The following is a 23,164-nucleotide window of genomic DNA, read 5'->3' on the forward strand; positions in this document are numbered from 1 at the left end:
AGCTCCCTGAATTAGGGCTCCTGCACCGGAGCCAGTGACCCGAGCCTCCTGCACGCGGCTGGAGGCAGCATCTTGCGTCTGGTTCATGTCACCCAAGTAGGTTCATTACTTCCTTCCTTTAGTTTCCATTTGAAGGAGGAAGAGCGACACCAAGCCCCGTTCCCACTCCAGCCCCAGCCCCAAACAAACCGATTTTCCTAGGTGCGCTCCCGGGAGTGGTCATTGCAGAAGGCCTGGGGCAGCGGCTGGGGTGGGGGGGGGCGGGGGAGGGCAGCGAAAGACGCGCGCTCCTACCTGATGTGGCCGATGAGCTCGATGAGCTTGTGGCTGAAGAAATAGGCCGTCAGTTCAGACACGTGGCTCAGGACGGAGCAGACCCCGAAGAGGGTGGTGGTCCCGTTCAGGTCCTCCAGGTGCCAGTAGAGGAAGGTGAACACGAAGCCGTAGCCGAAGCCCATGAACCAGGCGACGAAGAGCACTGAGCCGTAGCGCACGCCGCACAGCAGCCGCACCAGGGCCCAGAAGCTGAAGGCCGGCGAGCGGCCTGGGCCGGCGGGCGTCCCCTCAGAGGACTCGGTGGAGCTGCTCCTATCCGCCGCAGGGATCTCCTCCGCTTTCCCTTGGCTCTCGTCAGGCTTGAAGTGGTTGTAGCGGAACCGGAACTGAGTGGCCACGACCAAAGCCACAGTCATGAGAACCCCAAAGACGATGAAGACGACCTGGTAGTTCCGGGACTCGGGGGGTCTACACCCCTTCCCGTCGACGAGCACCTCCGTGTGCGTGTAGTCGATCCCGATGCCCACAGACAGCATGGCCAGCCCCCAGCCCAGCGAGCCCCACATGCGCTGCAGCCCGTAGCGGTCTCTGTGCTTGCCCAGGTACTGGAGCGTTACCGTGTCCACGATGGTGACCGAAGAGGCGCTGAAAAATTCTCCGATTATGACAACGACCAGGATCACCAGGAATATAGCCTCCACTTCCTGCTGATCGTAAACAAGAGTGACTTGACTGGACGGTAAAGATTTGGTGGTGGTGACAACAGCGGTGGTTGTCTCTCTGGTTGTGTTTCCCAGGAAGGCAGGCGTTGTTGTGCTTGGACTCAAGGTCAAGTTTGTAATATGGTCCGTAATTTCATCTGTCTGCGGTTGCAGAGTGGGCCCACTGGTCTTGTTCAGAGCTGTCGAAAAGATGACCGTTTCTGTGACGTTGGGCTCCGTTTCCGGTATCACTGGCCAGGTGGAAGAGAGCAGGGCCCTCTTCTCCCGCATTCGTGGGGACGCCGCAAGGGAAGAGTTGGTTGGCGGGATGGTCAGCAGGTGACTGGAGTTAGTGGGATGAGATGTTGGGGGGATCTTTGGTACACATCTCAAGGTAGCAGGCTTGACAAATCCGATGCCCAGGTTGAATAACACCCAACACAAAAGAGAAAAGAGGAGGACGATTTTGCCTTTTTTAAAGCGATCTGCAACTACACCCCAAAAGGGGGCACTGCAGAACTCAATGAAGTACCGGATGCCCACCAGCAGTCCGCTCTGGCTGGGCGACATCCCCAGCTGCTTGTAGTACACCGGCAGGAGCGGATAAAGAGAGCCATATGCCGAGTAGAAGAAAAAATAGAAGACCTTGGATATCAGAAGGTCATTGTTTATTTTGACACAATGTTTCTCTATCCAGTCTATTTCCTCCTCAGGAAGAGCAGCGGTTTCTGTGGAGGTTGGCGTTTCATTGGAAGGTGGTTCTGGTTCCCTGGAAATACCATTAAAGGGGTCAGCGAGCACGTACTTTCTCTTCTGTTCCTCTTCATCGTCAGTTAAGATGGCAACTTTATCATCTGACGCCATGGCTTACCACCACCATCAGAAAGTTTATGACCTTCAGAATCTCGACTGTTGATCTGCAGAGTAAAATTTTAAAGATGGCTTAGTATGAAAATAACATTTAAACCCAGAATTTCATCTTGCAAGAAGCTGAGGAGTTTCAAACTACAGCTAAAAATAATAATTGTGAGAGAAAAATTCTCCCATTTATCACTTACAGCCACACAATACTAAAAAAGAGAAACAGCTTTCAAAGAACCAAATACTTTTTGTGGCCACTGACTGACTAATTACATGTTCTAATGACAGGTTTATAGCTCAGGTTTATTCTCATATCTTTTCATTGATTCCTGGTGAAAGTGTACAAATGATAGGGATTATGTCTAAACCAAATATAGAAAATTGAAAATAAATAGTATTTACAGTTTCTTGGTTTTACTTTTCAAACAAATCCACTGCACGATATCCCTATTAATTTCCCTGTGTTACAGAAGAGAAAAATGAGGCGTGGTGAGCTTCAATAACTCAGAAGTGGCAGAGTGAGGGTCCGAACCCTAATATCATGACTTTAAGCTGCACACACTAATGCATCACCATCAACGGCCAAATGCTACATTCTGGATAATGAAATGCTACTAAACCTTCTTATAAGACAGGGTGTTTAATATGAAATGGCATTATCGACGGCATAAATTTATAGGAACTGTGCCACATTCCATTAGAATTTCCCTTTTTTCCACTCTACAGATAATTGAAGAGTCCAAAGGTCTTGCTGGCATCCAGAGATGTCAAGCTGCAATCAGCATATTCTGAGGTAGGAGGTATATACATTAAATACATGGAAATTCCTTCCACCTTCTATACCAGAGAGGAATAACTTCACTTGTTACCCCCTTGGAATAGATCTTGTTCTCCCTTTTTCCCAAAACAAAGACTAACCTGCTGAAAATCTTCAGAATCAGGCTTGCAAACATTTAAAAACACTGCTGCTAGGGAGGCAGTGAAATACAACGTAATGAGACCTGTGTAATAAGTCCATTGGTCCTCTACCCCTCCTCTCCGAAGCCAAGTGTCAATGTAGCTGTAAGTTTTTTAAATATTCATGTGTTTCTTATTTTTTAGGTTTAACCAATTGTTTTATTTGAGGTAAAATTCACACAACATAAAATTAACCATTTTAAGTAGACAATTCAGTGGAATTTCGTGCATTCCCAAAGTTGTGCCACCCCCAACTCCATCTCGTTCCCAAGTCATGTTTTTTTTAGTATAAAGGAAAATCTGTTTTCCCCACAAAACTTCAAGGAAAAGCAAAATCCTATCTTTTGCTATCCAGCTGATTTTTCTCAATGTTCTAGACTTACGTTTCTTTCCGCATTCATGCCTTCACCTATCCACATCAGCAGCTCCAATCCCATTTCATCATCTGAAAAGAACAATAACTCTCCTTTGGACTTATTTTCTAAATTAATTTCATTTCTGAGCTCAAACTTAAAAGAAATATTTGTTTTTACAGTGTATAAAAATTGTATGACACGTCTGGGTGAAGATGAAAGATGGAGCACATCTGACTTTCATCCCTAAACTCCACTAAAATAAACACACACACACACACACACACACACACACATTTTTAAAGTCATAATCCAAGCTAGGAGAATTAAAGAGCCCATAAATGGAGAAATAAGATTCTGGAAGCCAGAATATAATTAGACAGTTGGTAAATAACTTAGTAGATCTTAGAAAACTGAAAACTTGGTTGACAGTGGGGAAAGCCAGTAACAGAATTTATTACTCTGAATCCTTCAGAGTCTCATGGGTTGGCCACATTAGGTTGAAGTGTGTGTGTGTGTGTGTGTGTGTGTGTGTGTGTGTGTATGTAGAGGCGAGGAGGGGAGGCTGCTGCTAACGGAGTTGACTGAAAGCCTGAGCTCCAGCTAAGATCATTCAGTGCCCTTCTTTACTCCACATGTCGAAACAGACAACTAGAGGCTTTTTCCCCTCTGGAGAGAATAAAACAGGTTCTGCTGTCTTACAGAAACAGCTGGAATTGAGAGCAGGGGTACCATACTGCAAACAGGGCATTAAGTGAACACATACATACTGATTCCAAACCTTAGCCCTGCCCCAAACCCCCATCCCACTTCCCTCACAAGGTTTCCAGAGGCTGGCAAGGCTATCATCCTCCAGGCAGGAAACTGGAAGGTTCTTCTCTGAGGATCTCGACACCAAAACCTCCCCACTAAACCACCCACCCAATCACTCTATGTGGAACTTCAGAGTCATGGAGTTCTGCCACTAAATATGGGCAGCCATTCAGAACCGTAAGACGTCTGAAGAAAGTGCCTTCCGTGAAAGTCGGAAACAAAACGAAAACAAAAAATCAACCTGGAGAAAATAGGAGCTGTGTGAGGAGGAAAATATTTCCTAAATATACTATTTTCAGAAATAGGAAAAGAAATGCAACTATGAAACGAAAATAAGATAATACTTATTTTTCAAGAAGGAGGAGGATGAAGGGGAAGAAAAGGAATGCTTGAATGAAAAAGTTATGGAATTTTTTTGTGGGAAAAAAAGCATAAATGATAAAGTAAGGGATGATGTAAAAGAAGAATTTAAGGTGACTACTTACAACAACAACAATAAACAGATCCTCTACTTCACATCATACACAAAAATCAACTCCTGATAGACTGTAAACAGAAAAATATCTTGAAGATCTTAGCATAGAAGAAGACTTACTAAATAGGATAAATAGGATGTAAGACTACTCCGTGTTAAGGAAGAAAAAGTAAATCGGACTACATTAAAATTAAAAACTTCTTTTCATCAAAAGGCAATATTAAAAATGGAAAAGTCAAGCCAAAGAGTAAAATAAGGTATTCTGGTGAGGATGAATATTATATCTATCTGACAAAAGAATGTCTCCAGATATATAGAGAATTCTTAAAAATCTATAGAAAGATGTCAGGTAGTCTAATAGGAAAAATGATAAGAGACTTAAACAGTCACTTCACAAAAGAGCTTATGCAAACGGAAAATAAATATGTAAAAACATGCTCAGCTTGAGTCAAGCGAGCAGTAAAAGAAAATTAAAACAGAATGCAATAATACAACATATTCCCAAAATGGCTAAAATAAATAGGACAGATAATACCAAGTGTTGGTGAGGATGTAGAGCAACTGGAACTCTCATAGGACGCTGTTAGGAATGTAAATTGATACACTACTTTGATAACTGGAAATAGCTACCAAACCTGAAGGTTTACCTGATGACAACTCCTCGATGTGTATAAAATAGTAATGTATTCAACAAACGACATCTAAAAAAATGTTCACAGCAGAACAATTTTAATAGCTCAAAACTGGGAACAACCTATCTATAGCAGAATACATAAACTATGCTATATTCATATAACGAAATACTGTACAGCAGTAAAAAAGCAACAATTACAGTTTCATGCAATGATATGGATAAATCTCACAAACATAATATGGCCTGAGAAAAGCAAGAAGCAGAAGAACATATACCATATGATTGCATTTATATAGAGTTATAAAAGCAAGCAAAACTAATTTGTGGTATTAAAAGTCAGGGTTGATTTTTGCTTCCAAAGAGATTAAGTAGACACACGTTTTCCTACTGCTCCTGCTAAGTACAACTAAAAATCTTGGACTTTATATAGAAAGCAAATACAGAAGACTTTGAAAGGTAGACAGAAAAGGCTGGAAAAAAACAGCTGGAAAACAGATTGGAAAAAAAAAAATTAACAGAATTCAAGAACTTATGGGACTATAACAAGCTAGGGACCTTGCTACCCAAAGAACATGGGGATGAATGGGGCTAAAGAACTTGGAAATACCAATGAGTGCAAACCAAAAAACAAAACAATACAAAACCCCCAACCAAACAACAACAAAAAACAAACAAACAAAAACCCCACAAAGTCCTCTCTGACTAAAGGATGAGGAAAACTGCAGCCTAGAAAAACAGAAAACTTTAGATAATACCAGCTCTACTCCAGCCAAATAGCACAGAGTGGGATTTGGGGTTGGGGGATAATGAATCTTAACTCCCACCCCCACCAGCAAAGGCTACAGGGGGAGCCTTGACTTCCACCAAGCTATCACAGGGCACCCCAACCCCTAAATTGAGGCGATATCAGAGACCACAAAGTAGGGACCTGGGACTTTCATCATTGCTAGGTGGTAATGAGGTCATGTCCCCAAGACATCATTAGTGGGGAACACTGGGGGAACCTGGACTTACATCACCACCTACTAGTAATAAGATAGCCCTACTTTTCCACCCTGGGTGGTATCAGAAGAGACCTAGTAGAGACTCATAACTTTTCCCACCACCCAGCAATAACAAGATTCCTCTCCCCACCCCCACTGTGGTATCAGTGGAAACCACATAGGGAGCAGTAATGAGACACTCCTATTTCTCCCAGCCAGGGAAGTGTCAGTGGATACCTAATGGTGAGCCAGAACACCCATCTCTGCTTCACAGTAACAAGGAGCTCCTTCACCCTCAAGAGGGTGAGTGGGGAACCTGGACTTCAACATCCATCTAGCTGTAATGAGGCAATATCTCCAATTCACCTGCTAGAGCATGTCAGAAAAATCCAGCTAAAACAGGAGGCTTAAATATGATCCTGAGTTTCATAACATAATACCCCAAATTCCAAGTTTCAACAAAAATAATGCATACCAAGAACCAGTTAGACTTCAAAAAAATGCTTTAAAAAGCAATTAAAAACATGCTTTAAAAAATGAAAAGAAAGGAAGGAGAAAATTGAAGCACAGAAATAGAAAGTCCCAGAAAGAGATATAATGTATAAAGAGGAACAAAATGGAAATTTTAGAACTTGAAAAGACAATAGCCAAAATATAAAATAAATTCAATGGATGGACTCTACAGCAGAATGGAGGAGAGAGGGAAAAATGAGCCAACTGAAAGACAGAGTGTAGAAATTATACAATCTGAACAACAGAAAGAAAACAGACTGGAAAAAAAAATTAACAGAGCCTTAAGGACCTATGCAACTATAACAAAAGATTGAACAGTCATGTCATTAGAGTCCTGAAAGGAGAAGAAAAGGGCAGGGCTGAATTACTCAAAGAAATAAAAGCTGAAAACTTCTCAAATTAGCAAAAGACCTACGGATGCAAGAAGCTGAATGCACTCCAAACAAGAGAAACCCACACCGAGACACATCATAGTCAAACTTGGAAACCAAAGACAAAGAAAAAAATCTTGAAAGCAGTGAGATAAGACTCACAATTAACCAATATAGGAAAAACAATTCAAATGATAGCAGATTTCTCATCAGAAACCGGGTGCATCAGAAGAAAGTGGCATAATACAATTGTCAACCCAGAATCTTATATCCATAAGAAAAACAGCCCAAACACCAGAAAGCTATAGAACAATATCCCTTATAAACACAGACACAAAAATCCTTACTAAAATATTAGAAAAGAAAATTTAGCAATATATAAAAAGAATGGTACACTTTGACCAACTGAGATCTATTCCAAGGATACAAAGCTGGTTACAGTATTTGAAAACCAATCAGTGTAAATCCACCATATTAACTAACAAAAAAAAAGTATCATAATCCTATTAATTAGTACAGGAAAAGATTTTGACAAAATTAAACGTTCATTCATGAAAAGTCTCAGAAAAATAGGAATAGAGAGAAACTTCCTCAATTAGATAAAGATCATCTACAAAAATCTATAGGTAACATTACACTTAGTGGAGAAAGACTTAATGCTTTATCTCTAAGATAGGGGACAAGCAAGACCATCTGGTCTTACCAGTCTTACGCAATGTAGTTTTGGAAGCTCTAGTCATTTCAGTAAGGACAAAAAAAGAAAACAAAAGGTATACAAATCAAAAAGAAAGAAAGAAATGGTATCTATTTGCAGCTGACATGGTCTGCATAGGAAGTCCCAGGAAATCTACAAAATCTACTAGAAAGAAGAAATATTTAAATATAAGTTAACGCAAAGGACTATATGCTGAAAGCTACCACATGCTGATGAAAGAAATAAAAATCTTAAAAAATGGACAGGGCGTGTGGTTGGCTCAGTCGGTTAAGCATCTGACTCTTCATCTCAGATCAGGTCTTGATCTCAGAGTCATGAGTTCAAGCCCTGCATTGGGCCCAGCATGGAGCCCACTTAAAAGAAAAAAAAAAAGACAGACAAATGATGTTCATGAATCAGAACATTCAACATAGCGAAGATTTCAATTCTCCTTAAATTTATGCACAGGTTTAACACAATCCCTACCAAAATCTGAACAAGATTTTTTTGTAGCTACAGAGAACATTCTCTATGAATAATCTATGGAAAAAAAGGGAACAGGATCAGCTAAAGCAATTTTGAAAAAGAAGCTTTATTTCAGCTACAGAATAATGACAACTATGTGGCACTGGCAGAAGAACAGACGTACTGATCAATGGAGCAGAACACCGAGCCCGGGAATAAATCTGTTTAAGTATGTCAAGATGATATTCCACAAAGATGCAAAAACAATTTATTTAATTTTTTAAAAGATTTTATTTATTTATTTGAGAGAGAGAGAATGAGAGAGAACATGAGTGGGGAAAGGTCAGCGGGAGAAGCAGACTCCCTGCCAAGCAGGGAGCGGATGTGACTCAATCCCAGGACTCCGGGATCATGACTTGAGTTGAAGGCAGTCACTTAACCAACTGAGCCACACAGGCACCCACAAAAACAATTTAACGAGGGAAGATAACCTTTTCAACAAATGGTACCAGAGCAATTAGATATCAACAGGCAAAATATGAACATCAATCTAAGTCTCACACCTTATATGAATATTATATGAACATCAACTCAAAATGGGTGTGGATTTAAGTGTAAAATGTAAAAACACGTAACTTTAAGAAAAAAAAAACTAGGAGAAAATCTTTAGGCTCTAGTGCTAGACAAAGAGGTCTTAGACTTAACACCAAATGCATGATTCATAAAAGGAAAAATTGCTAAATCAGACTTCATCAAAATTAAAAATCTTGTTCTATAAAAGTCTCTACTAAGAGAATGAAAAGACAAATTAAAGTAGGAGAAAATGTTTGCAAGACACACTCAACAAAGGACTAGTATCTAGAACATGATACTCATGAGTTTTGAATTCTCAAAACTCAACAGTTAAAAAAAAAAAAATCAAACAATCCAATTAGAAAATGGACACAACACATTTCACCAAAGAGGAGATACAGGATATACAGATGCAAATAAACATAGGAAAAGATGTCCCTGAATATATCGTTTGGAGTAGCAATCACCGAAGGCCAGATTTACAAACACTATAACAGAGCAGCAACATGACTCTCGGTGACGGAGAGGAAGCAGTGACAGGCTAACACAGAAAGGCCAATCCCCTCAGCACCACTTCTGTCACAGGTCAATGTTGCTCAGAGACCAGTACAGAGGCTGCAAAATGGGAAAATTCACACTTGGAACCCCGAGAGCCGGCTCTACATTGTCAACTGTCACTGACCATTCTCTAGGCCTTCACGCGATGTGAGTGTCAGGGCAGGTCTCTAACTACTGCCGCACTGTATTAGTGGTACAGACGCAGAGAAACCACCCAAATAAGACCGACAGTCCTGGTTTTCGGCCACTGCATCTTGAACATTGAGTTCACTCCCCAGATTTTCCAGAAAGAGCTTTCCTCGGAGGCTTATTTAGCATTCAATGTCAATTCCAACAGATCTTTTTCCCATAATGATTGCTTGGGCATCTGCTAAACCTTTAGCCGATGTCACGAAAAAGAAACACAAGGTTGGTTTTATAATAGTCACCCGAGCTACAAGGGCATTAAGGTCTACAGAGGTGAATGACTATTTTGGAATCTTCCTTCCTTTTGGAGCACTTTGACATGGCTCTTCCACGGCTAAACCAAGTTGTAAAAGAGCCGAACTGGTTCTAGTCCTGTCAGCCCAGCCAGATGCTCCAAGGTCCAGCTTGAGCCCTCCAGTCACTCACCGCTCCCCACAGCTGCTGCCAACATCTTTCCACCCAGAAGGAAACTCCTCCCAGAAAGTGCCTCCCTGTTATTCTTGGTGGACCTTTCCCAGGCTCATAGCAAAACCTGTCTGCTGGGTGACAAACAACCTGACTCATAGAGTGGCGAATATATACCTCGTGGCTGGCCATCTTGATGACATATTTGTATTTTAATAAGGGCTCAGTGGGCTATGTTAGCATCACAGTTACTACTAACTAGAACACAACAAGGCTTAAGTGACAGCTGCTATAGGTTTAAAATGTATTAACTCATTTAATCATCTCAACAGTTCTCTGGGGTCAGATTACTTTCCCAACTTTACAATGAGGCCAGTGAGCCCCAGAGAAGGAAAATGATGAGCCCAGCATGAGTAGGGAGCCAGGAGCTAAGCTAGCGCACAAACCCAGACAGTCTGTGCAGGGCTGTGTCTCAAGGCAGCGTGCAGCTACTGGACAGGGATGTCCAAAACATGGTCTTGGGCCTCAAAGGCTTGCTTTATAGTTGGCAAGATGATCCCAAAACACGAGGAGGATTTAAATGGCAAGTGACAAGAATAACAGAAGCTACAGAGCACAGAGTAATTAACGGGAAAAGTTACAGACAATGCGGTGCTTCTGGAGCTTTGAGCAGAGAGCCCAAACTTCACACAGATGTTGTCAAGAGAATGAAGGACTTAACTTGAACCCCGAAAGATGTGTAGGATTTGCCTTGGGCAAAGATGAAGGGGAAAACTATTCCTCGGTAGGGGAAAAGAAGAGAGAACAGGAGAGCCTGAAAATGTTGATGCTGGGGCTGAGGGGCACCTGACGGTAGCACTCAGGAACAGATCACAGAGACCCTATAAATCAACCGAGGGGTGACAGGAGAGAACACAGACTACCACATTAGAGACTTCTACTGAAAATTAAAGAGGCTCTTTAACCCAACAAATATAAACTTAGCACCAACCACTGGATGGGATCCAGTGGTTTGGTGATCAGTAATTCCAAAGGTGAAGACCAAGTCCTTGCTGTCCAGTCCAGTGGTAAGAGAGGGCGACCACAGTCACAGGGCGCCGTGCTGTCTGTTAAGGCAGGAGCAAGCATAGCTGACACAGGTGACTCTCGGGGGAACATGAGGAGGTCTCCAAGGATGAGAGTGGCCCACAAGAGGAGGCACAGGGGAGGGCCTGATCCAGAAGGACCTTCTACACACTCCAAAGGGGTGCCTGAGTAGGGGATGAGAGACTGGCAGCAACTGGAATCCTGGCTCTGTCACGGACTAGTTGTGTGGCCTTGAGGAAGCTACTTCTCTTAGTCTCCTCATCTATAAAATGAGGAATTTAATAATACTTCTCCATTTGGTGGGGGGGATGAAAAAGTGTAATGCCGAACTCTTATGGCACCTGATCTATGGTGGGAACTTCTTGGTATTATTCATTCTGGGCACGACAGAGAGCCACCGAAGAGAATTAGAATACAATGGCCACGTTTGTATTTTATGAAGATCATTATAGCTTTAGTGTGGAAAACAGAATGGCAATATTTTACTACAGTAACCCCTAAGAATTTCCTAACATTTGATCTTTTATATTAGTGTACTGGTCCCCTTTTTTTTTTTTTTTAAGATTTTATTTACTTGACACAGAGAGAGAGATCACAAGCAGGCAGAGAGGCAGGCAGAGAGAGAGGGGGAAGCAGGCTCCCTGCTGAGCAGAGAGCCCGATGCGGGGCTCGATTCCAGGACCCTGAGGTCATGACCTGAGCCAAAGGCAGAGGCTTAACCCACTGAGCCACCTAGGCACCCTGATCGAATTACTTTTTTAAAAAACATTTGAGAGGCACCTGGGTGGCTCAGTAGGTTAAAGCCTCTGCCTTCAGCTCAGGTCATGATCCCAGGGTCCTGGGATCGAGCCCTGCATCGGGCTCTCTGCTTGGCCGGGAGCCTGCTTCCCTTCCTCTTTCTCTGCCTCTCTCTCTGCCTACTTGTGATCTCTGTCTGTCAAATAAATAAATAAAATTTAAAAAAAATTTGATTATTTATTTGAGAGAAAGAGAGTGAGAGCTCCAGTGGGGATGGCGAGGGTGGGAGGAGGAGAGGCGGGCTAGGACCTGAGATCATGACCTGAGCCAAAGGCAGATACTTAACCGACTAAGCCCGGGACCCAAGTGACCTAGAATTGCTTTAGATAGTCTCTATGAATTGCATTTAATGCAATCTTTTATTAACATCTGGAAATAAAAGAAACTCCTTTGATTATTCTCATACCTGAGCTGTGGCAAGACTTGTGGATGATTTTATTGTTTTTATAGGTATTTCCTGTCTTCCGGACTAGATTATAAGCTACTTGAATGAGGGATCTGGTACTAAGCATATTCCCTTTACTCTTCTAAGCTCACAATAAAGATTATTTTTGACAAGCACCTGATGGCGTATACAGGAGCCTGATGGATGTTTTACTGAAGTTTAACGTGACAGAGATTAATCTTAGGAAGTGCAAAGAGAAGTTCCAGGTGCTCTCCTGACTTCGACGGATCCCTGCTCCTCTGAGTCTTGCTTTACTCACTGTAACATGGGGATCAAAACACAAACCCAAGAGGGTTTCCAAGGCTTAAACGAAATAATGCGTGAAAAAACATTTTTCGTTTTTTCTTAAAGATTTATTTATTTATTTTAGAGAGAGCAAGAGTGAATTCACGTTTCTGTCAATTTCTGCATCGTCAGCCTAGTTTCTTCCAGGGGTGGAGGTGTGTGGGGAGGGGGGGGAGCAGCACACCAGCTCCCAGGAGGACACAGTGTTCTTTAGGTACTGGAATGATAATCAGGCATCTCCGGGCCAGAAATACCTATTCATTTAGAATAGAGCCACCTATAGGAACATTTCAATTATATTTGTAACATAATAACCGTGAGGAACAGGAGCTGAAATCCAGCGCATTCCCCTCCACAGCTGAGAGAGAGGAAGGAACCAGTTACTCTCATCTCTCGAGGGTGTGGGTGTGGGGGAGGAAACAGTCTTTAATCCTAAATGTGGCTCAGCAGTAAGCCGAGTGGATTTTCACTTTCACTTTGTGGAAGACACACGAAATATGATTCAAAAATGGTGGCCTTAGACCCTGGCGAGCATCATGGAGGCAAATTCCTATTTGTTTGCTTTGGGTTCCTGGTGAAGGGCTGGGCCGGGAGCTTGCAGCGCCAACGTGAAAAGGGCCCAGAACCCGGCTTCCTTCGACGCCTTTATTCACAAGCCCAGCATGAGGAGTCAGTGAGCAGCTCAAATCACACCATGAACAGAATTTCCTTTTAAGCTACTTCCATCCCGTGAGCTTCTCCAGCAGGAGCAGAAAGCATTGGGTGCTTGAGCCGGGCGGGAGCCAGCGGACGTGCAGGTGCTCGTGCTGCTTTACCCGTGGGGACAGGCCCCAGGAGCTCTGTGCACGCGGACCCCGCACAGCCGCTCCCTGAGCCACCGGCACCAGCCAGAAAGCAAACGCAGCGGAGGAGGGCTGAGCACAAGCACAGGAGGAAGAAGGTCCCCGCGTTCATGGGCCGGCGGCTGCTGGAGCCTGGCAAGGGCTCCCTCTGAGCCACCCCACGAGCAGGGCTGGAGCCCCGGGGGCACCACAGAGTGTCTACCTTTTATTTATTTTTTTAAAGATTTTATTTCAAGTAATCTCTACACCCAACATAGGACTCAAACTCACAATCCCGAGATCGGCCGGGCCAGCAGGCGCCCCCCACTGCATCACTTCTAAACCAGAGGGAATCCTGTGTTGCAGTCTGGCACACCGACAACGGTCTCCCGAGACAGGCCCATCCAGAGCACTCCTGTCACTCCCCTCCAGCCGCAGCGGCCGCCGTGCCATCCCGACCCCTCGGGTCCTCTGGGCCACGGGTTCCCACCTGGGGGGCCGTGCAGTTTCTCCCAGAAGTCTCCGAAAGCTAAATACATGTCACCCAGAAGCTGCCTGCTCAGTTTCAAATATGAATGTAATTCTTCTTTACTTTTCTCGGACAGAGAACCCTACACACAGTTATTCCCATGTGAGAGCCTGGAGAATCGACTGACACCGAACGGTGTCTTCACACAGCTTCCAGGCACCAGAAGAGGCACAGGGTTAGAGAGAGAGAGAGAGAGAGGCGCAGGGGGCAGGTAAAACCCGGCCAGCCCCAGCCCAGACCACAGGGAACCTGCCACCTCAGCAAGTCAACACTCACCTCCCTATTATCAATCTCTATTATGAAATGATTTACTGTTTCAATGAATATAAATGCAACCTTTGTTTCTTTGCCAAGAAGCCAACACGGAAAATCTCAGACTTATATTTTCAAAGCATGAAATAAAAGGTTTTTAAAAGGTTGATACTGAAAGAAGTGATCTGCTTACAGTTTTAGAGAAAGATTTTTCTCAATAAATCTTTGCTTGCTACACTTGAGCAATTTATAGAGAAGATGCATTAGTTTAAAAAAAGATAAATTATAACTCTATTAAGATGCTTTTTGGTTTATTTTTAAACATTGTTATGTGAATCTGTTTTATACATACAGACTTTTTTTTTCAAATCTTTTCAGAAAAAAGCTGACTCTAAATATATTAACATAAGAGTATGGGTTCAAGATCTAAAAACACTAGGAATACAGGAAAAGCAGATTGTGGAAAAATAAGAATTATAAGGAAAAATAAAAACACAATTCCAGGTACTAGTAATAGAACATTACGTTAGAGCTCTTATGTGCATGTGGGCATACAAATGAAAAATGATGTTATATTTATAAGGGATATTTGATGAAAGCTTATTCAGTAAATGACTGGTATTATTACCTGGCTGTTCCAACACTGTTAAGACACTGGAAAAGTTAAGAAGGCTAAGGAAAGTACAACTTACCCATAAGATAAGCCCTTTTTTTTTTTTTTTTATAGATTCTACTTATTTACTTGACACAGAGAGAGAGAGAGACCACAAGTGCACAGAGAGGCAGGCGGGGGCGGGGGAGAAGCCACCCAGGCGCCCCAAGACAAGGCATTTTAAACAGAAATTTAGAGGTGCTCAGGCACATCTTTTATGAATTTATAATTTAGATCAAAATATAGATCTCAAGACTTAAAGTATATTTAAGCACATGAACTCCTGTCTCTGATTTTTATTTATATCCCCTAGATGCTAGCATCTAAAACAATACTTTATATCCTACGCACATTCCAGTATATGTAACCTAAATTGTTTCTTGTGCTGTTAGAACTCCGATAGACACCTCACATGAGCTATCAGTTTCTTTCAGAAAAAGACTGATCACCAGGCCCATTAAAGTACAAATACACACACACCACACCAATGCTTTTGAAAATGAAAATATTCAGTGCTGGTCAGGATGAAGACCGACAGGGGCTCTCGTTAACTGAGAAGAGCAAAACCTTTCTAGAATGCAACAATTTAAGTATAAGGATGTTCATTTCAGCACTTTTCATAATAACCAAACTGAAGCACAGGAGGCAGTCAGGGACAGGAGCAGTTAATAAAGTTAAATAAAGCGTAGTAAATCCCACGAGAGCAGAAGAGAACTCAATAGACTGGCGTTAATAGAATACGGAGAAACGCTCACGATCTACTCCGCATCGCACTAAGTGAAAAGGGGCAGGACACAAACCCCCGTGTACTGCAACAGTTCTACCTGCAAGTTTATGTACTTCATATGAAGTATGTTTTGCAAAAAACCTGAGGAAAATAATAACAACATATCAGTAGGGCTATCTCTGAGAAGTTAGGCGATACTTTAATTTTTTCTTTTACTTTGCTGGATTTTCCTTCAATGAGCATTTATCACTTTTAAAATACAGAAGAGGGGGCCTGGGTGGCTCAGTGGGTTAAAGCCTCTGACTTTGGCTCATCATGATCCCAGGGTCCTGGGATCAAGCCCCACATCGGGCTCTCTGCTCAGCACGGAGCCTGCTTCCTCTCTCTCTCTGCCTGCCTCTCTGCCTACTTGTGATCTCTGTCTGTCAAATAAATAAGATCTTTAAGAAAAAATAAAATAAAATACAGAAGAGGCATTATTTTAAAACCAAGGAATTTGATGGGGCACCTGGGTGGCTCAGTCCATTAACGGTAAGCATCTGCCTTCAGCTCAGGTCATGATTCCAGCGTCCTGAGATCCAGCCTGGGGCTGGGCCCCCTGCTCAGCGGGAAACCTGCTCCTCTCTCGCTCTGCCCCTGCCCCTGCCCCTGCTCATGCTCTCTCTCTCTCTCCCAAATAAATAAATAAAATCTTTAAAAAAATTTTAAAAAAACGGGGCATTTGAGTTACAATCAGGACACCCTTGATCCTGGAGCTCTTGAAAAGTCACGGGGAGTTGCTAAATTGAAGTCTGCTTTTCCTTGGGCTGATCCCACTTACTTGTAGAGACAACTGAGCCCTGTTACAAGGGCTTTGAGATACCCTTAAAGGGTTGTGTATCTTCACAATAGCGAGAGAACCCCTGTGCACTGCTGATGAGATAAAATTGGTGCAGACACTATGAAAAACACTATGGAGATTCCTCGAAAAATTTAAAATGGAATTACCACAGGATCCAGTAATTCCATTGTTGGGTGTTTACGCAAAGAAAATGAAAACCGGATTCGAAAAGATACACGCATCTGTTTACTGCAGCATTACCTACAACAGCCAAGTTGTAGAAGCAACCGCGTGTCCACCGCCAGATGAGCGGATGAGGAAGAGGTGGTGTCCATACACACAACGGACCATTACTCAGCCACAAGAAAAGAATGAAATCTTGCCATTCGCAACAACATGAATGGACCCAGAGAGTATTATGCTAAGTGCAGTAAGCCCGACAAGAAGACACATACCATATGATTTCACTTCCATGTGGAATCTAAAACACAAAAGGAAGGAACAAAAAAACAGAATCAGACTTATATGTAGGGAGAACTGGTGGTTGCCACAGGGGAGGCATGTTGAAGGGTTAGGGACTGGGAGGTACAAATTCCTGTGAAATCAGGGGATGAAAAGTACAGCATGGCGAGTATAGTCAATAATATTGCAAAAATTTTGTGGGGTGACACATGGTAACTAGTACTTATTGTAGTAACCATTGTGTAACTATAGATGTGTTGAATCACTATGTTATGCACCTGAAACTAATGTAACATTGTATGTTAACTATACCTCAATAAAAAATAATTTTTAAAAAGATGTCATGCCTTCAAAACATAAGGAACCTGATTATACAGTAAGTTAAAATGTGTGTCATTTTTACCCCCTGAAAGCATAACAATAAAATCTTTTATTCAAACTCCCTCATAAAGGTGAATTTGAGTTTCACTGGTTCATTAAACCCAGCTCCGCAGAACTTATTTTGAAACAGAATCAAGAAGGCACTCCCTGTTAGCTCCCCGTCAGCCACACACACAAGCTTGACTGTGCTGGGCCAGAACAGTGCATCCTGTTAAATCGTGGACGGTGTGCGTGTCCCTTTGTATGGTTCTGCTTAATGCTTAGGGTAAGGGCTCCAGACTTTGCTCTGTTAAGAGACACCTTGTTTACCTTGGGCGCAAGCGTGTTCTCTCAATCTGGTCCCTAAAAGTACCTAGTGCAGTTATGAGACAAGAATTTGCCACACAGCTCCCAGGGACCCGCTCGCTCCTCCACTGTTCTGGATTCCAGACGTCCTCTACGGCTTGGCACCCCACGGGCGGCAGGGCCCACTCTGAGGCACCGTAAGAAGGGCAGAGGGCCCCTGTTTGGGCAGCAGAGGTCTCTCTACATAGCCACACAGGCAGCTCACTACCACCCCAGGCTCCTTACTCACTTTCCCTTGGCACGATTAACCTATAAATCAGGCTTGTTGAGACAACACCAGTTCCCCTTTCTAGTTCTCCTTTAATCCTCCACAAAGCCACAGCGCAGCTCCCTCTGGCCACTGCTGACTCATGAGGGCCAGACTCCCACTCTCCCCCAGTCCCACTCTTAGTCTCAGATCAAAAGATTTCCCCTGAGTTATTAGAAGTTGTACTTTCCTGTTGTCTATTTGTGACATGTTCCCTGGATTGTTCTTCCCTTCCCAAACACACATGAGAACAAATGTCAAAAAAGGTGTCTCAGCCCTCCTTTACCCAATCCTCTTTCTTACCTCTGGAATACGGGTTTTCCTCTGAGCCTACGTTTCATTCCATCTGCCCCACCCCACCCCCCAGCCTCAAATGCAGCAGGACTGCCAGGTCCTAGAGTAATGCAGTGTTCTCATTCACATTTCCAAGCCTCAGACACCCCTCTGCACATCCTCGACTCAGCCGCATTTTCATTACCTTGGACCAAGGCAGACGGAGGCTACTTTTAATACAACACTCTGCGTGGTTTTTGTTAGTGCTGAGGTAGGGTTGTGGGTCTGTTTGGGACCTATTTAGACCCAGAAACTAGCAAGATGAGTTGCAGCATCTATAACAAATACAAACTGATATACAGGCTCGAGGTTTAGGTGTTTCACGTTTAGGTTATTTTGTTTGGGTTTGGTTTTCTCCTTGGGGCTCTGCACAAGGAAATCATTGCCTTAACAAAGGACTCTGATAGTTTCCTAAAGCTCCCTGGTCATCTAAATTAAGATAGTGCCATTTTACAAAATACTAAATAACTGTCTTCTAAATATAGAGAGGGAAAAGCAGCTAGGAAAGAAATGTGACTGAAATCAACAACAGGGCTAATGACTACATAAATGTGTCATTTGGGATTTAGGGCAACAAATCAGGCTAACGCAGACCCTTAAAAAACAAGTCCAAACATAACTTAATAAGGAAAAAAGTAAAAGCATCCTCCTTTCACCCCAGCCCATCCTACTTCCTTCACGCAGTCGATGTCAACAGTTTCGGGACAATGAGGTGTACATGGGCCTGCGTGCATGTTTAAGTACATGCATCTAAATATCTTTTTCTATTTCCTCTTTTCACTTAATGTATCTTGACTTTTCCCAAGACAATGCGCCAAGGTGGCTAACAGACATATTTACATTTATTGCTTATCTCCCTTTCACCTACACCGTGATTGCTAAATCAAGATTTCCTGGATATCAAAAAAAAGAAAGCCAAAAAAACCTGTTGGCCTAATACTAAATATATCTTTGGTTATTTTCATTTTTCTTACACTTGCCTTCAACCTAAAAATGGTGAGAACAAACAGGTGTATATGCATGAATATACGTGCAATGCAAATTACAGATTATCTGACATAGATATGAACATACGTAATATATGTACCCTGAAAGGTAGTTCATTTTCAAAGTCAAAAAGTGAAGGAGGGAATCTGCCTGGGTAGTGAGGCCCAATGGGTCCTGAATAAGGGGGAATACCATGTGGAAATTTCCTAGGCTTTGGAGCCAGAGACATGGGGTCCCATCTAACTCTCACTGATGATGTGGTTTCTGTAAATTCTTTAACTCTTCTCTGCTTCCTTTTCATCATTTTCAGTGCTGGGGAAAAGACTTCTTTCACAGAGTCTTAGAAATTAAGTGTGTAAGATGGTGTTTTGGACATAGTAAGTGCTCAGAAAGTGCCTTCTTACTGTCAGCAATCCAGGCAGACTAGGGGGTCCCAGGCCTCCTACCACCAAACGTGCAAACCTTGCTGTTGTTCTACTTTATGGTTTAGTTGGCCTCATCCGTACAGAAACACAAAGGGCCTTAGAAATAGATTACTGGAAACGTGCTTAGTAGCTTTCATGCATTATTGAAACGTGATCCTCTCTCCTACTCACCGCGTGTCTTGGTCTGGGCTCAACAGCAACATCCCAGCCTGCTCTTAAGCAATCCTAAATTCTACTTCCAACCTGCGATAAACACAGGCCATCTGGCTATCGAAATAACGGAGAATATCTTGATGTCTGCTAATGGCCAGCTGCTCAAGGTGTCAAAAGCCAGTCTTAACAATGACTAGGGTTCCTGTCCTTTCACTTTACTTGGTGAGGCCATCAAGGATGCACACGCCTTCAGCGGGCCAGCTCCCCAAGTCCCCAGTGAAGGGATGCTCTGCTCACCCCAGAAGTCTACTAAATACACCTCTGTTGGCCCACTGTCTGTCCCCCCACCCCTTGTAGTCCTCTATATTGAAGAGGTTAGATTTCCACAAAATCCTTAACTTCTAGAACAGTGAAGGGGAAACCTGGCCACTATACTATCCATCCACTCCTTTTACATGCGAGGAAACTGAAGCTGGGGCAGATGTGACATACGCAAGGACGCACGACTATGTAGACAACAATTGTTACCAGAACCTCGACACTTTAAGGTTCTTTCCTACAACTATCAGGTGAGGTTTTATATGTTCCAGGAGCTCTGTAAGGTGTTTATTAAATATTTTTGGTTGAAAAGGAAATGCCTGTGGTCCTGAATGTGTGTGGGAGAAGCAAAATGCACCGTGTTCCTGCCTTAAGCGGAATTAATCCACCTGTCTCCGAGGAGGACAAATGAGGCGTAAGTTGCGTTTCCAATTTTCCACCTTCCCACTTAAAATTACAGGGGGGTGGGGAATAACTAGGACCCCGAAAGGCGAGTAGCCCCCATTAATATCCGCAAAGGGCTCTGGGGACGTGTCAGAGCACGGCAGGATTCGGTTAAGGGGGGAGGCACGGGAGGCCCAGGGCTGAGGGTGGAACCAGTTTTCCTGTTTATTCACCTGCGGGATCCGGCGCCGTCAGTCCTACCGGCGCAGAGGCGGTCCCGGGCCTGTCACTGGGTCTGTCCGGAGACTCTCGCTCCCCCTTCCCTGAGGGTGTTGACCGCGAGGGCGCCAGGCGAGCGCGGAGGAGAAGGGCCTGCACGGGGGGCCCGGCCCTGTCCCCGCACCCGCACCCCCGCAGCTGCCGGCGCCGGGCGGGGCCCCTCCGGCAGCGCCTTTGTTTTCCTGCCGCAGTTACGTTTGCGGAAGTGCCGCCCGCGCCGGGCCCGGGGGGCCCGCCGCAGCCCCCCCCCAGCGCCCCATGAGGATGACAAGCGACCCAGAAGCCGGGGGGAGGGAAGCGGGAGGGCGGGCAAGCCTGGAGCAGAGCCGCCCACGCCCGCCCGCCGCGAGCCGCGGCTCCGAGACCCCCCCCCCGAGCAGGTGCGCGCGCGGCAGGGGAGCCCCCGCCCTCCGAGCCGGACGCCCCCGAGGGGAAAGCTCCCCGGCCGAGCGCCCCCTCCCCGCGCGGGGCCCGGACTCACCTGCTGCGGGCGGCGCCGGCGCTCAGAGGCGCGGGACGCGGGGGGCCTTCTCCCCTCGGCGCGGGGCGGCGGCTCGGGGGGCCGGGGCGGCGGCTGTCGGGGCGGCGCGCGCCATCGCTGGCGGGCGGGGGCTGCTCGGAGGCTGCGGCGGGCGGGGCGCGGTCGAGGGGCGCGTGCGGAGGGGCGACCCGCAGCGGCCAGCCGGGCGCAGCGCCGTTGCGGACTCCGGCCTCCCTCCTCGCGGCCCGGGGCGCGCAGCTCGCGGCCGGCCGGACCCGCGTCAGGCCCGAGGTCCCGCCGCCAGGTGCAGCGCTCCGCCTCCTGCGGCGCGGGCGGATGCGTCGGGGCCGCTCCTCCCGGCCTCCCGCCCGCCCTGCGCCCCGGGGGACCCCCGGCCTGCGGGCGCAGCGCGCGGCGTAGGGGAGGGCGCGGCCGGCTCGGTCCCCGCACCCGGCTCCCGCGCGGACCGGCGGACGGAGATGGTCGCCGACCGGGAAGCAGCATCGCCGCCGCTCGCAGGGCGCTCGTGAGGCGCAAACACGCGCTGACGCACGCCCGAGCTCTCGGCGCCGCGCGCCCGACCTTGGCCCCGGCCGACCCGGGAGAGGGAAGGGGCCGGAGCCCGGGGCGCACAGCGGGTTCCGGAACTCACCCGGCAGGGACGCAGCGGAGCTACAACAGCCTCTCCAGGTGGGAAGGGGCCACTGAGTGTCCGGCGCGTCGCCGAGGAGGTAACCGTGTGTGTCGCACCGAGAACGTAACCAAAGTTGCATTTCTGGTTAGACGCGGTGAGAAGGTGGGGACGCGGGCGCCGGCGCTGGAAGGCCGCATCCCTCGGCCACCGGCCTGTGATGGGCTCCAGGGTGCCGCACCCTGCTCTCAGGGAGCTTATGGTCCTTCCTGTTCAGGCGACAACAACAGCAACAATGATGACTGCCAACATTTAGGAACGTTTCTTATGTATGAAAAACTGCTTCCGGGCATCTAACGTTACCGTAATCCTAAAGATATAGATAATATTCCCATTCCACAACGATAAAACCGAGGCCGAAGCTTAAAGTGACCAACCCCAAATTACTGAATACTAAAACGAAGGGAAGTCTTTTATCTCCAGGATTTAAGGCTCTTAGCCATGCAATCATATTGATGACAATTCCACAGGCCCCGAAGCCTTAGAATTTGAGGTCCCTCTTGAGGAAAAATTAAACAAAATTACAAATGCGAAGTCCTGGAGGCCAGGATGGGTCCCAGAAGCTTGAACTACATTAGCTTCAGGCCAAATCCAGTTGCAATACTTATGCGGAAAAGCAGAAACGATTGAAAGCAGTAAATGCTGCAATTTCAAATGAAAGAGATGAAGGTGGGTTGTTGGAGAACGAGACATTTTGGCCTACTGTGGCTTCCTACTGCCTCATTGGAACGGACAGCTCACAAGGTACCCAGCTGGTAACTATGATAACAGAATTATCATTCTTTTCTGCCCGGCTCTTAAAGAAGGAACCTCTTAAAAAAAAACAAAAAAACAAACAAACAAAAAAAACAACCATGGTCTGACATGGCTCCGAGTCTCTCCTGCATGTAGTAGAAGGGCAGGGAGACCAGCGAGAAACTGGAGGAAGAAAGGGCAGCTCTTAAACCGCAGGGGCTCGGGGGTGGCCGCGTGGGGACTAGCGAAGCCGACTCACCCCGAGATTTGCGCGGAAAGGGCAGGGTGGCCTCAGGGATCAGCACAGCAGAAAATGTTGTTTTCATTGGCCTCGTTAGGGCGGGAACTTTTTCCTGGACGCGCCTCGCCTTTTACGAGGGAGAAGATACGCACGTGCACCAAAGAGAACCGACTGGTCCGCCGCTCCCTGCCCCCTTGAGGTGGGTGTGGTGTGAGCTTCCCCACACCCTGCCCAGCAGGCTGTCCCAGATGTCGCCGCACAGGGAAGCAGGGACACAGGGTGAGATCACATGCGGTTCGAATCAACGCGCAATACCGAGCAGGCAGGCCGGCGAGGAAGAGCGCGTAGCGGGACGCACGTGGGGCCGGGCGCACGCGGCGGCGTCGCTGATGGAACACGAGTCAAACCTGGGCCTCTCCCTCTGCCCCTCTCCGTGATTCCGCCTTCCTCGTGGTGTTGGTGTGGGGAC

At 45.7% G+C, this 23,164-nt stretch overlaps 1 protein-coding gene across 5 annotated transcripts in view; it reads right to left on the bottom strand.

Annotated features, from left to right (window-relative positions):
- Window positions 1–21,770, bottom strand: part of MFSD6 (major facilitator superfamily domain containing 6) — a 66,062-nt gene extending 44,292 nt beyond the window's left edge. For 3 of the 5 annotated variants that reach the window (XM_032860227.1, XM_032860224.1, XM_032860228.1), the window contains exons 1-2: window positions 21,029–21,140; window positions 295–1,894 (exon numbers count right to left, since the gene is read on the bottom strand). In XM_032860227.1, the coding sequence (XP_032716118.1) occupies window positions 295–1,841 (1,547 nt within the window). In that variant the 5' untranslated portion in view covers window positions 1,842–1,894; window positions 21,029–21,140. Of the gene's footprint in view, window positions 1–294; window positions 1,895–20,501; window positions 20,621–21,028; window positions 21,141–21,680 lie in introns of those variants that run through there. The other 2 variants (XM_032860225.1, XM_032860226.1) reach the window with 2 other exon arrangements.
- Window positions 21,771–23,164: the final 1,394 nt, after the last annotated feature.

The sequence above is a fragment of the Lontra canadensis genome, unplaced genomic scaffold (assembly GCF_010015895.1).
Source record: "Lontra canadensis isolate GAN:19392208 unplaced genomic scaffold, GSC_riverotter_1.0 scaffold18, whole genome shotgun sequence".
NCBI classification, from domain to species: Eukaryota; Metazoa; Chordata; class Mammalia; order Carnivora; family Mustelidae; genus Lontra; species Lontra canadensis.